This window comes from Brachyhypopomus gauderio, chromosome 8 (genome assembly GCF_052324685.1).
Source record: "Brachyhypopomus gauderio isolate BG-103 chromosome 8, BGAUD_0.2, whole genome shotgun sequence".
Lineage (NCBI taxonomy): Eukaryota > Metazoa > Chordata > Actinopteri > Gymnotiformes > Hypopomidae > Brachyhypopomus > Brachyhypopomus gauderio.
In genome coordinates, this window is record NC_135218.1 from 25,246,598 (window position 1) to 25,260,029 (window position 13,432).

General features: G+C 40.0%; 1 protein-coding gene across 1 annotated transcript; it reads left to right on the forward strand.

Moving 5' to 3' along the window:
- Nucleotides 1-1,001: 1,001 nt before the first annotated feature.
- On the forward strand, nucleotides 1,002-9,212 carry LOC143522120 (membrane-spanning 4-domains subfamily A member 4A-like). Its single transcript, XM_077015849.1, has 8 exons — nucleotides 1,002-1,219; nucleotides 3,042-3,222; nucleotides 3,937-4,047; nucleotides 4,159-4,215; nucleotides 4,579-4,701; nucleotides 4,820-4,930; nucleotides 5,359-5,439; nucleotides 8,116-9,212. Exons 2-8 carry the CDS (start codon nucleotides 3,067-3,069, stop codon nucleotides 8,203-8,205), a joined length of 729 nt encoding a protein of 242 aa, XP_076871964.1. The 5' UTR covers nucleotides 1,002-1,219; nucleotides 3,042-3,066; the 3' UTR covers nucleotides 8,206-9,212.
- Nucleotides 9,213-13,432: the final 4,220 nt, after the last annotated feature.

The following is a 13,432-nucleotide window of genomic DNA, read 5'->3' on the forward strand; positions in this document are numbered from 1 at the left end:
ACATGCCAAGTTCACAGGTCAATAAAAAAAAAATATTCTACAGTAAAAAACCTTCTTCTTCTGGATTTATACAGTCACTTATGTGGTCAATCAAACCTGCTTGTCAGATCTCTGAGACGATGTAAGAATCAGGAGATACAGCCATACAAACTAAGACCAATGCACTGTATGCACAGTACATTATCACCTGACATGTCAACTTCACAGGTCAATAAAAAAATTATTCTACAGTAAAAAACCTTCTTCTTCTGGATTTATACAGTCACTTATGTGGTCAACTGAACCTGCTTGTCAGATATTTGAGACGATGTAAGAATCAGGAGATACAGCCATACAAACTAAGACAAATGTACTATATGCACATTACATTCTATCGCCTGACATGCCAACTTCACAGGACGATTATAAAAATATTCTACAGTAAAAAACCTTCTTCTTCTGGATTTATGCAGTCACTTATGTGGTCAACTAAACCTGCATGTCAGGTCTCTGAGACGATGTAAGAATCAGGAGATACTGCCATACAAACTAAGACCAATGTACTATATGTACATTATTCTATAGCCTGACATGCCAAGTTTACAGGTCAATAAAAAAATATTCTACAGTAAAAAACCTTCTTCTTCTGGATTTATACAGTCACTTATGTGGTCAATCAAACCTGCTTGTCAGATCTCTGAGACGATGTAAGAATCAGGAGATACAGCCATACAAACTAGGACCAATGCACTGTATGCATAGTACATTTTCGCCTGACATGCCAACTTCACAGGACGAGTATAAAAATATTCTACAGTAAAAACTCTTCTTCTTCTGGATTTATACAGTCACTTATATGGTCAATCAAACCTGCTCGTCAGATTTCTGAGACGATGTAATAATCAGGAGATACAGCCATAGAAACGTACAATACATTCTATCGCGGCGACATAATGAAACTACCGCTTTATTTTTTAAGGTGGAACGGAAAATGCGAATAAGACACTGGCGAATAAGGAACCAACTTCAGCCTCGTGTCTCATACCCTAATAGCGCAATAAAGTACATGCGGGACTTTGTAACATGAGACCGCGAACGCCCCTTTACCAGAATATCTGCGTCAATTGTGGGAAACAACATCTAACGGTTTCTTCGGAACTCTGGATTGTGAGCAACAGAAGAGAAACTACTTGGGAAAGAACCGATACCAAACTGCAGTCCGAGAAGAACAATTTGACTGGTATGTTTGATTGGTCTTCAGTTTCTTGTGGTAAATTAAACGAAAATAATTTTTATCGCATGTCCCTTGTACGTTGTGACCGTCGTTAAACCCCCTAAAATTGTTTTGCTGTTTCACATTAAGCGGTAGACTAACAGAACTAGAACATATGTCGTCTTATCCATGTAATATGTGTGGTTGGAAGACTCACGGCAGTGGACAGCTGCACGGGAATCGGAAAAACAGGACATGGGGAGGTGGGGACAAAACAGAAAATATTACAGGAATGGAGAGAAGGTTTACTGCATACCCCTGGGGAACAGTGTTGCCAACTTAGCGACTTTTCAGACACTCTAGCGACTTTTTATAGTAAAAAGCGACTAGCGACAAATCTAGCGACTTTTTGCGGTGTTATTGGAGACTTTTGGCGACTCTGAACAAAGACGCTCTTTAGTTGCTGTCCTGTGGGCCGTGAGCCCCACAACACTCAGTGCAGTCTCACACTCAGAGCAGACCCTCACCGCTCCACGTCCACACTGCACATGAACTGCGCATGCCCAAAGCTGCCGCCGACGGGGGATGTAAATATGTGAGACACGAAAAGAAATCACTGAATTTAACTCACACAGTCTCAGTCATTCTTCACCTCATTCACCACGTAGCCGGTCACTCGACTCGTCCACAGTGCATCTCTGTGAAAGCTTAACATCTAGCTGACTTGCTCATCATGTCTCACTCTAAACTCTATTCTCAAAAATACAGGAAAGAGTGGGAATCAAATCCTGAATTTAAAGGTTGGCTGAAGCAATGTATTGGAGATAATACAGGGGCATACTGCCTGTATTGTAAGGTTGACTTCTATGCCAACTAGTTCCTGCTAACTGCTACTCATATACTAACATTTAACAACACAGCAAAAAAACTATGTAATTTACGTAAAAATTATTTATACAAAGCATTAAAGTCATGTAGTTCTTTTGAGAAGTGACTGCCTATCAAAGGCAACAGATGTTGTTCATTTGTAGTTCTAACATATTTAGGGTGTTTTTACTCATTTTTAATCTCTCCCAACGTTATTCTTTTACAGCTTCAAAAACATGTATTATGCAAATTAGGTGATGACGTCATTTAGCGACTTCTAGCGACTTTTAGGACAACCAATAGCGACTTTCCTTACTGAGGAGTTGGCAACAGTGCTGGGGAATGATAGTTAATATCGCGGTAACTGTGTGAGCGCTGACTTTCATGTAGTTCATCTCAATCTTTTTCTTTGTATAACGTCTTTTAGCAAAGACGCTGTGAAGAATGCAGCGTCAGTAATTTCATCGCACTGCAATTGGTTAGACGTAACGTAACTACAGTTTGCATCGCCTTCTATGTGTTTGTTTAATGGCGTGAAATATTTGTAAGTATTGTGTTGTGAATGCGCTGTGCTTTTACATGGATCTCGGTGCACTGAAATGTCTGGCTTTTAATTAAACTAAAGACCATTTTCATGAAGGCATACGAGGGGAACAAAAAGACAGAAAATTGTAAAACTGTCATCATCACTTTGCAATCCCCCTTTATCTATTTTGTTATATTACCTAAGATGTTATCGATGTTATAATTCTATTTACAAAAGAGTTATGGGACATTGTTATGTTCGTGGTGTGTTCTGAAAAAAAAAAATATATATATATATATATATATATATATATATATATATATATATATATATATATAGGGGGGTGTTAGAGGGAGTGGAGGCTTTTGAAAAAGTGCAGGGGACATGTCCCCCGTCCCCCCCAATTACATCCGTGCTTGTGGTCCTCTGACAATGTGGTGGTGTGGTCTTTCATAGGTGAACAGTGTAACCTGCATTAAAAATGGCCAGCACTTCTATACCAATGCATAACACGGGGAATGGCTTCACCATTGTGACTCATGTGATGTCCCAACCAACGGCAACAGCTGAAACAGGACGTGTTGCTGGTTTTGGTCCACTTCAGAAATTTCTGAAAGCAGAGCCAAAGGCATTAGGAGTAAGTACAGTGTTAATTATTGTTGATTATTGGGAGGGGTGCAGGTGGGGGGAGGGCAACCCCCATTGTGATGTCACTTTTTAACTGATTGATGTGATTTCTGTAATACACAAGGCCTGAAGCACAATGCCGAGTCAAGTGTTTCGCTTTTATTCATTAACACAGTATGGAAACAAAGACTGACAAAGAAACCTGACAACACACACACTTAAATACACAGACAACACCAGACACAAGTGCAGCATATAATGATAATGAGACAAGAGACAGGTGACACGGAGCAGGAAGTTTTGTTAACGGAAAGTGGACACTACCTGAATTTACTGCTTGTGCTCAAATTTTCACACATAGCAAAAACATGCTAGGTAGAACTTAAAAATAATTTTAATAGGTATATGTAGCTATATATATATTCGTGTCATTTTGAATGTTTTACTTTGTTTCAACTGTGTCGCAGAGATACAATCTTTTTGTTTAAAATTCATGTGTATCCACAGGATAAAATGCTGTTACTCTTATGCTACATAACATTTACAAAAGTAGATTAAGATATCCACTGTTAATTCTTTAAATTCTTCAAGTTCTGTAGTTTGTAGATTTGTATGCTAATTTATTGGAACTTAGGGACTTAAAATAGCAAATGGCAAGTTCACAACATTGGCTGCTGTATCCTAAAGATTTTTATATAACCTATCAAAATGCTTTTCTCCACAGACAGTCCAAATAATGATTGGTATAATGACCATGTTGTTTGGTATTGTGCTATTAGTCCAGGCTGAAACCATCACTTGCTTCTCTGGTGTCACTTTTTGGGGCTCTGTGTTTGTAAGTATTCACATTTTCAACATGGCACAAATAAATATGATTAAATAAACACTTTCTGACTGCAATCTTAATCTCAATCTCAATCCCATTCCCTTTTTTGTTTCCCCCCAGTACATCATTGCTGGCTCACTCACTGTTGCGGCAAGCAACAAACTTCATCGCTGTGTGGTATGAACAATTAACATTTTGAATATTTCACTTTTGCAGGAATTAAAATATTAAAATCAAAGTTTTTTTTACTTGAAAGATTTGAAAGCCAGTAATTACAAATGATCTGTTTCACCAGTAATATTCCAAGCCAATAACACTACCTAGTTAGAACGTGACCTAAAAATAGTAATAAGTTTGACAAGATATATGAGCAAAATGTGTAAAATATCATCCTAAATATACTTTTAATGACCTTTTAAGTCATATTTTGTATTACATTTTTCCCCTCTGTAAAAGTATTTAAAGTTGTTGATAATTGTCTGTTGGCCCCTGTAAAACAGCTTGCTTTACACTGTAATGATTTTGCTTTTATGGTTTTAGGTGAACGGCTCTTTGGTGCTTAATGTGTTTAGCACCATATGTGCAGGAATAGGCATCATCATATTTTCCTTGGATTTGGCCTTCAATTTCTTATATCATCATCATCCGTACTACTACCAAAATGTAGGTTACAGTTGCACACCTGACAAAACAGTTTGCACATCTGTAGTAGATCTAGAGTTTTGTTTGACAAACTGCATGTTTTGTATATCACAATATTCAATATTCAAACATTTTGCAGGTGACCAAAGGGATATGTGGTGTGTTGCTGGTGTTCCATGTGCTTCAGTTCATCATCTCCATTTCGATCTCAGCCTTCGCCTGCAAAGCCTCCTGCATATCTGAACCCGCTGTGGGTATTACATAGATCAGTGTTTTTCAAACTTTTTTTCTGGTGACCCACATTTTGTCCAAATATATATTTGCAGGGTGGCGAATGCAAGTTGTTGACGGGGGGGGGGGGGGGGGGGGGGGGTTTAAGTATCATATCGCGATCGATCGCCAAGTATAAATGCCTCCGCCGTTTGCGCAGTCACGCGCTACGGTCACTCGCGAAAGTATAATCCATTAATATAATAATTTATTAAATATATTAACATTTATTTTTGACCGACCAGAGTTTGAAAAACCCTGACATAGATAATAGTTTATAATAGCTATTGCATTATAATGTCACATTGTCTGCATTTTGTATTTATAAGCATTCACCATGGGCTGTATAGTGACTCTGCTATATAAACTATACAACAGTGAAGCTCTCTGTATTTTTCTGTGCCTCAGGTGAATATTGTCACAGTGGTTCCAAACCCAGAGGAACGTCATCCATTGGTCAATCCCTTCCCTACTGCTCAAAGCCAACAGGTAAGAAAATCCTGCAGCGTGTGCTGTAGGATGCCACCTGTGCAACAAATCCAGTCGTGAAATCTCCTTGCTCCTAAATATTTCAAAGTCAACTGTCAGTTGTAGAGTCAATCACTACAGACGTCCAAACTTCATGTGGCCTTCAGAATAGCTCAAGAAAAGTGCACAGAGAGCTTCATGGATTTCCATGGTTTAGCAGCTGCATCCAAGCCATACATCACCAAGTGCAATGCAAAGCGTCAGATGCAGTGGTGTTAAGTACGCTGCCACTAGACTCTAGAGCAGTGGAGGCGTGTTCTCTGGAGTGATGAATCATGCTTCTCCATTTGGCAATCTGATGGACGAGTCTGGGTTCAGCAGTTGCAAGGAGAACGGTACTTGTCTGACTGCATTGTGCCAAGTGTAAAGTTTGGTGGAGGGAGATTATGGTGTGGGGTTGTTTTTCAGGAGCTGGGTTTGGCCCCTTAGTTCCAGTGGAAGGAACTCTGAATGCTTCAGCATTCCAAGACATTTTAGACAATTCCATACTCCCAACTTTGTGGGAACAGTTTGGAGCTGGCCCCTTCCTCTTTCAACATGACTGTGCACCAGTGCACAAAGCAAGGTCCATAAAGTCATGGATGACAGAGTCTGGTGTGTATGAACTTGACTGGCCTGCACAGAGTCCTGACCTCAACCCAATAGAACACCTGTGGGATGAATTAGAGTGGAGACTGAGAGCCAGGCAGATTCAACAAAGTACTGGAAACATTCCTCAGATAGTCTGGTCCATATTGACATGATTGCATCACGCAGTTGCTGCAGATTTGTTGACTGCACATTAGGGATGTCCCGATCCAGCTTTTTGACCTTCCGATCCGATACCGATATTTATTTGCATTTCCGATCCGATACTGATGTTGGCCGATACCGATACCGGCATATCCGAGTATGTATTAAATTTTAAGTTATTTAGTCAACTTACTTTGTTGTCAAACTCATGTTTGACACGATTTACTCTTGATAACAATTAGCCAGCTGAATTAGGTGTGTTTGAATAATACACAATGGTTGGTAAGCTTTAAAAAAATCAGTGCAAATATCGTAAACTATTTAAAAGCAAAATGCTTTCTACTCCCCAATCTCCTCCACTCTTTGCTGGCCCATCTACATACTCCCTTCAATTCCAACTGTTTGCCCTGCCTGCAGTCCAAGCATGATGGGGAGATTATTTTTAACAAAGACAAGCATTTCAATATGGAATTGAAGTCTTCGGTTATCTTTAGAAACTCTTCCAAATATCGGATCGGGACAAGCCTACTGCACATGCATGATGCGAATTTCCCATTTCACCACATTCCAAAGGTGCTCTATTAAATTGAGATCTGGTGAATGTGGAGGCCATTCAAGTACAGTGAACTTATTGTTGTGTTAAAAAAAACAGTCTGAGATTATTCACACTTTATCACATGGCGCGTTATCCTGCTGGAAGTAGCCATCAGAATATGGTACACTGTGGTCATAAAGGGATGGACATGGTCAGCAACAATACTCAGGTAGGCTGTGGCGTTGACACAATGCTCAATTGGTACTAATGGGCCAAAAGTGTGCTAGAAAAATATCCCCCACACCATTGCACCACCACCACCAGCCAGAACTGTTGATACAAGGCAGCATGGATCCATACTTTCATGTTGTTGACACCAAATCCTGACCCTACCATCTGAATGTCGCAGTAGAAATTGAGACTCATCAGACCAGGCAACGTTTTTCCAGTCTTCCGTTGTCCTATTTTGGTGAGCCTGCGCAAATTGTAGCCTCAATTTCCTGTTCTTAGCAGACAGTAGTGGCACCCGGTGTGGTCTTCTGCTGCAGTAGCCCATCCGTCTCAAGGCTCGACATGTTGTGCATTCAAATAAAATCAAATCAAATATATTTGTATAGCGCTTTTCACAACACGTCACAAAGCGCTTTACAGGATTTACAAGGTTAACAATACTATGGGGTCCAAATCCCTAATGAGCAAGCCAAAGGCGACAGTGGCAAGGAAAAACTCCCTAGATGGTGGGGAATAGGGGAATTCAGAGATGCTCTTCAGCATGCCTCGGTTGTAAAAACTGATTGAGTTACTGTTGGCATTCTATCAGTTTTAACCAGTCTGGCCATTCTCTGACCTCTGGCATCAACAAGGCTTTTGTGTGGCACAGAAAACTCCACTCACAAGATATTTTCTCTTTTTCGGATCATATCTCTGTAAACTTTTGAGATGCATGGAAATCAGCAGTTTCTGAAATACTCAGACCAGCTCGTCTAGCACCACCAACCACGCCACATTCAAAGTCACTTAAATCACCTTTCTCCCCCGTTTCGATGCTCGGTTTGATTATATATTGATATATATATATATAGATTTGTTATATTGTTTATAAAAATATATTGTTTCAGGTTGTTCCCAGGTTGACAATTCCTCTTAAAATCAGTAGTTCTTAATCCGTATAAAATTAATTTAGATTAATTCTCTGTGCAATTTAATATCAGAATATCTCAGTTGATTACCTACCTGAGAGTAGTGAGGTTCACTATTACCATAATCTACCATAATCTGATACTATGCCTCCTATGTTTTCCTTTACATAGACTATGTTCACTTAATCTCAGTGCAGAGAAAGTTGTTAACAAATACTCTTTATTTTACAGGGACCGTTTGCCATCAGCAGCACCACAGCAAATCCTCCACCTGCAGAAAATCCTCCACCTTATGAGATGAAAGACCAACCAGTTAGCTAAAAATATACTGATTACATTATGGGATGGAAAACACCCCCCCACAGTACTACATCTTGACACATACATGGACATGCATACACATATTAATGTATCCTAATGCATATTAACTTGCTTTGTGGGACACAAGTTGGAGTTTGTATACTGAATACAATTAAGGTGCCAGAAATTGGATGCTGCATACAGAGGCAGGTTTAGACAGTTTGGTGACCTTGTCAACCACACTGCCTCACATGCCTTATATACTTAAATAACTATTTTATAGGCCTGTGTTGAAAAAATCGATTTTCCGATTCAGAATCGATTCGCATATGATGATCTGATAATCGATTCATACGTCCAAAGATCGATTTTTTTAGTGAACTTTTACCTCCGCCTCGTCACTGAATTCACGCTGGCGTGCTCGGTCTAACGTAAAACAACGTGGCGTCGGACAGTGCCGGTAACGACGATAGTCAAATCGGCAATCTAAAAACAGAAGGACAGTTTATCCAGTGTCAGTGACTATTTACAGTTAGTCCATGTCACTGACAGTTTACCCAGTGTTTTTACAGTTTAAAAAAGTTTAAAATGTTCTTGTAACGTTGAGCGCAAGGCGATGGACGAGACAGAATCCTTTGCACTTTCCAAATCGTTACGTTTATTACATTTACCGAAGCGCAGACAGCGCACATAAAACACGTTTACATAGAACATGTGTGACTCAAACAACGACGAGCACAGGACACTGCGTGAACGCACATTAAATGGACAAACCACATAAACCCCACGTGATGACGAGACGAGCCACAGGTGAGGATTATCACAAGACACACCCGCACCCGCGGAGATACGCAGACGAGTAGACGCAGACAACGTTAACACACGCCCAACAGGGAGGGGTCGGGGACCGTAACGTAACAGTTCTGTTATTATATTCTCACTTTAAAGAAAAATACACGTTTACATTTTATACTTTCAGTTTATTAAGTGTGAGCACTTTTAAAATAAAAATGCATTTGGTAGCAACAGCTTTTGGGTGAATTCTTAATTATTTCAATCATAATAATAATGCACTGGTTAGTGTCCCAGTAGGAGTCCACTGTTGCAGATATAGACACCTCAAAGATGTCCTCTGTTTATTGTCCTGGATTACCTTTCTTGAAGGTAGATTTATGATTACCCTTTTCACCAGTCTTCCAGCCATCAGTAACTACCAACTACCAGTAACTATTTGCTGATTAATATTGATATAATACTAGTTTTAACATGTTGCTTCTGTACATAGTCAGGAAACTGCTCAAATAAATACATTTTTAATAACACTAAACCCCGAATTGGATCGAATCGGATTGAATCGATTAAATCGGATTAAATCGAAATAAATCGATTCTTAATCTTCAGAATCGGAATGATTCTTGGAATTTGAATCGATACCCAGCCCTACTATTTTAATAATGTTTTTTATATATCCGCCAAGCACAAATGTGAAATCTTTTAGTTAGTATCTTCTGGTACCTCCTTTTGCAGCCACAACTTCAACCAAACGTCTTCTGTAACCTCAAATGAGTGTCTGACATCTGCATTTTGGGATTTTTGCCCACTCCTTTTTGCAGAACTCCACCAGTTGAGAGAGCCTGGGACAACCAGCATATATCACCCACTTCAGATCTTGCCTCAGCATTTCTATGGGAAATCCAGAGTGCAAATCTTCTGTCTTAAGACATTCCTTGGTAGTTTTGCTGGAATGTTTTGGGTCGTTTTCTTGTTGCTTAATCCATTTCTGTCCCAGCTTCAACTCCCTGACTGCTGGCAGGAGATTCTGGTCAAGAATTTGTTGATGGTCCTGAGAATTGATGGTTCCCTGAATAATATTGAGTCGTCCAGGTTTGGCGGTAGAAAAGCAGGCCCAGACCTTCACATCTCCACCACCATGCTTCACTGTTGGGAGAAGGTTCTTCTCTTTATATGCAGTGTTGACTTTTGTCCAAACATTGTGCCTGTGATTGTGGCCAAATAATTCAGTGATACCACTACACAGAGCTGGCATGGCCTATATGCTCTTTACACAGGCTGCATAGGGCCCTATAAATTAAGGAAGGACACACACAGACAGACACACACACACAGAGACAAAAAAAGGCCCCGTCATCTATCCCTCGAGTCTTAAGATGATGAAGTGAAACATGCAAACCCCAGGCCCCCCGCCCTCCCCCCTTACCTCTTTTTAACTATGATGGTTTCTGGTAATCTGGTGGTTAATAATATAAGCCATAATGTTTATAATAATAATAATTCATTTTATTTAAAGGCGCCTTTCCAGACACTCAAGGACACCGTACACACAATAAAATACAAGTAAAATATAGTACACACAAGAGAAAACAATACAATAACACTTAAAAAAAAATGTTTATGTATGTATGTTCAGTGAGATCGGTAGAAAAACATTCTACAGTGGAGGAGGAAAGCGGTCATCTAGAGTCTTAAGCAAATTCTTGACAGGGTTAAGAGACAAAGTGACTAATTTAAATACACTAGAGTTCTGTGAAGACTATGCAGGTAGTCGTTGTACTGCCCTCGTTGCATGTAGCAATGCATAAAGACAGTCAGATAAACTCTTCCTGAATATCAAGTCTCTGAGGCAGTGGCGGATGCAGCTGGCAGTTTTTGGACGGGCCAAAGTGTAATTGGTGTGGGCAAGCGCACGAATGAAAATTGTTGATGGGGGGTGGCGAACGAAAGTTGTTTGGGGTGGGCGGGGTGTATGGTCATTAAATGACTCGTGCGCTAGGCACCATCCTGCAGCAATTATAGTTTATTTTCATTAAATTTCATACGGAAAACTGTATTCTGAGCTTGTGATTAGGCGGGCCCAGCTGCCAATCAGGGTGTGCATGGCCCACCCAGGCCCGCCCGTAGATCCGCCCCTGCTCTGAGGAAAGTTGCTTTTTTGCAGAGGTGCCATTTCCAGGTTCAGAAAGTAAAAGTCCTCACCAGGATTTTGCTCAGGCTTCCTGGATTGTGTTGATTGCACTAGTTTTACCTGGATTGCACTAATTAGAAAATCTAGCAAGCTTGAGCAAAATCCTGGTGAGGACTTTTACTTTCTGAACCTGGAAATGACACCTCTGCTTTCTTGTCTACAGGTTTATCGGCTCCAAGGAAGTATAAAACTAAACACATAAAAAGGATATGTCACTGGCGCCCTCTGTTGGCAAGAATATCCATAGCACACAGCAATAGGGGGCATGTATGCGATGCCCCAGTTGGTGGGCATGATCATGTATGTATGTATCGGGATGATTTAAGCAAGTGGCCGATACGCAGTCACCCAAAAGACTCTTTAGATGCCTGTCAGCAGAGGCAGGCGATGTTTCTGGACAACGGAGGCCACAGTCAAGCAGCACTGGCTACACTAAGTGCCACGATTATGTGGCAGTTGCCACAAGGTGCCATTTCTGGGTGGCACAGTGGTCACTTTCGTGCTGCTTACATGCTACTTACATGCCAAACAGGGAGCGCACCCTTACAGGAAAATTAGCAGAAAGATGCGCCTCCCAATGACCTCTGATATGTTTTATGATTGGCCAGATGCAGTTCGATTAGCTCTGAGTTTGTTTGCTTATCCTAAGTATCCCGGATGCATTCCCAACCCGAATTTCAATCTGAACCTGAATTTCAATCTGAACCTGAATTTTGAGCCGAACCTGAATTTTGAGCCGAACCTGCATTTCGACCTGAACCTGCATTTCGACCTGAACCTGCATTTCGACCTGAACCTGCATTTTAACTTGAATTTTTGCATACCTGAATTAATTTTACAGACAGATTTTTCAAGTAATAATGATTTCAGGTTAAGGTTCTGGTGACACTAAAAAAGCCCATAATCATGGCGGTGCTGGTGAGGACGCTCACATCTGTTCCACCATTCATACGTTTTCGGTACAAAAACTTAGCACAAGTAGCAAATAGAAGAGCAGCAAACTGCAGCATGTGTGGCATAAAAATACAAGACGCTGGTTCCACCACATCTAATTTTATTCGCCACCTGAAAACTCACTCGGAAAGGTTAGTCACTGCCTGAAAGGTTATTAACAATATTGCAATATTGGTATTGACTTGCCACCAGTGCACCAGTAGAGAGAGTGTTCAGTCATGGAGGCCTCATAATGCGCCCGCACTGAGCCAGGCTAAGTGCAAGTACCCTGTCAATCTTGATCTTTTTAAAATGTAATGCGTTAGTTGCATAAACATTTTCCTTGTATTGGGACACTGAAAAACACCTTGAAGTTCAAATAGATTGTTTGATCCAGTTCATTTTTTTTATTTTATAATCACTAATTTGGTTGCTATTTTCTTTATATGCAGACCTTTCTGAAAATTGAAATTGTATTTCTTCATTTACCAGTTTAAGCTATTAAACATCAGAAGTGTCATAACAGACCATTACAACTATAAAGTGATTTGCGACTGCAGTGTCACTCAAATATTTGGGACTTGACTTGGACTTGAGACCAAAGACTTGAGACTTGACTTGGACTTGAGATCAAAGACTTGAGACTTGCAAAAAAGGACTGTCCCTAACATACCTCGTCACTGTGCTCCGACGTACAGGGGAGTATTTATCCTCCACAACAGACATAAAATGGCTAATATTGGGATTCTCAATCAGGTACAAAGGAAGGTTGCAAGGAATTTTAAGATTTTTTAAGATTTTTATTTTTTTTTTTAAGACTTTATGATTGCCTCTGTAGTAGCTTTCTGTCCGAGATGACTCTGGCTATATAGATGCACATTTGTTCTGAGATAAGGTCTTCCTGGGCTGCAGGGCTGGACTGGGACAAAAATCGGCCCTGGCATTTTTGGTTTAGACCAGCCCCTCATAATTAGCGGAGCACAATCGACTTGTAATTTATGTATGTGGGGTACGACGTAGAAAAAGTTACTGGTTAAAGTTATTGGATTCAATCTTAGCATTATTATATCACAATCACTTTTATGATTTTATTGAAATAATCTCTAATATGTATTTTCTGAATTTCTCAGATATAAATGCTCAATTCTAATTCTTCAGGTTAAAGGTGCTCCCTCCTTTACAGCTATAACATGTATTTTTATCCGGCTACAAACATGGCTGCTTTATGAATTCATGCAACGCAAATATTTCTTAAAAGCATTTGACACCGTTTTACTCTTATTCACTGAGGGCATATCTTTTGCTAATATTACTTTTATATATTTTTACACT

What these genes read in the sequence shown, in the direction of transcription:
- LOC143522120 (XM_077015849.1), top strand. Translation starts at nt 3,067, where the DNA reads ATGGCCAGCACTTCTATACCAATGCATAACACGGGGAATGGCTTCACC. An exon ending in CCTGCATATCTGAACCCGCT is followed by an intron (nt 4,931 to 5,358) that starts GTGGGTATTACA and finishes TCTGTGCCTCAG; the next exon opens with GTGAATATTGTCACAGTGGT. An exon ending in CTACTGCTCAAAGCCAACAG is followed by an intron (nt 5,440 to 8,115) that starts GTAAGAAAATCC and finishes TTTATTTTACAG; the next exon opens with GGACCGTTTGCCATCAGCAG.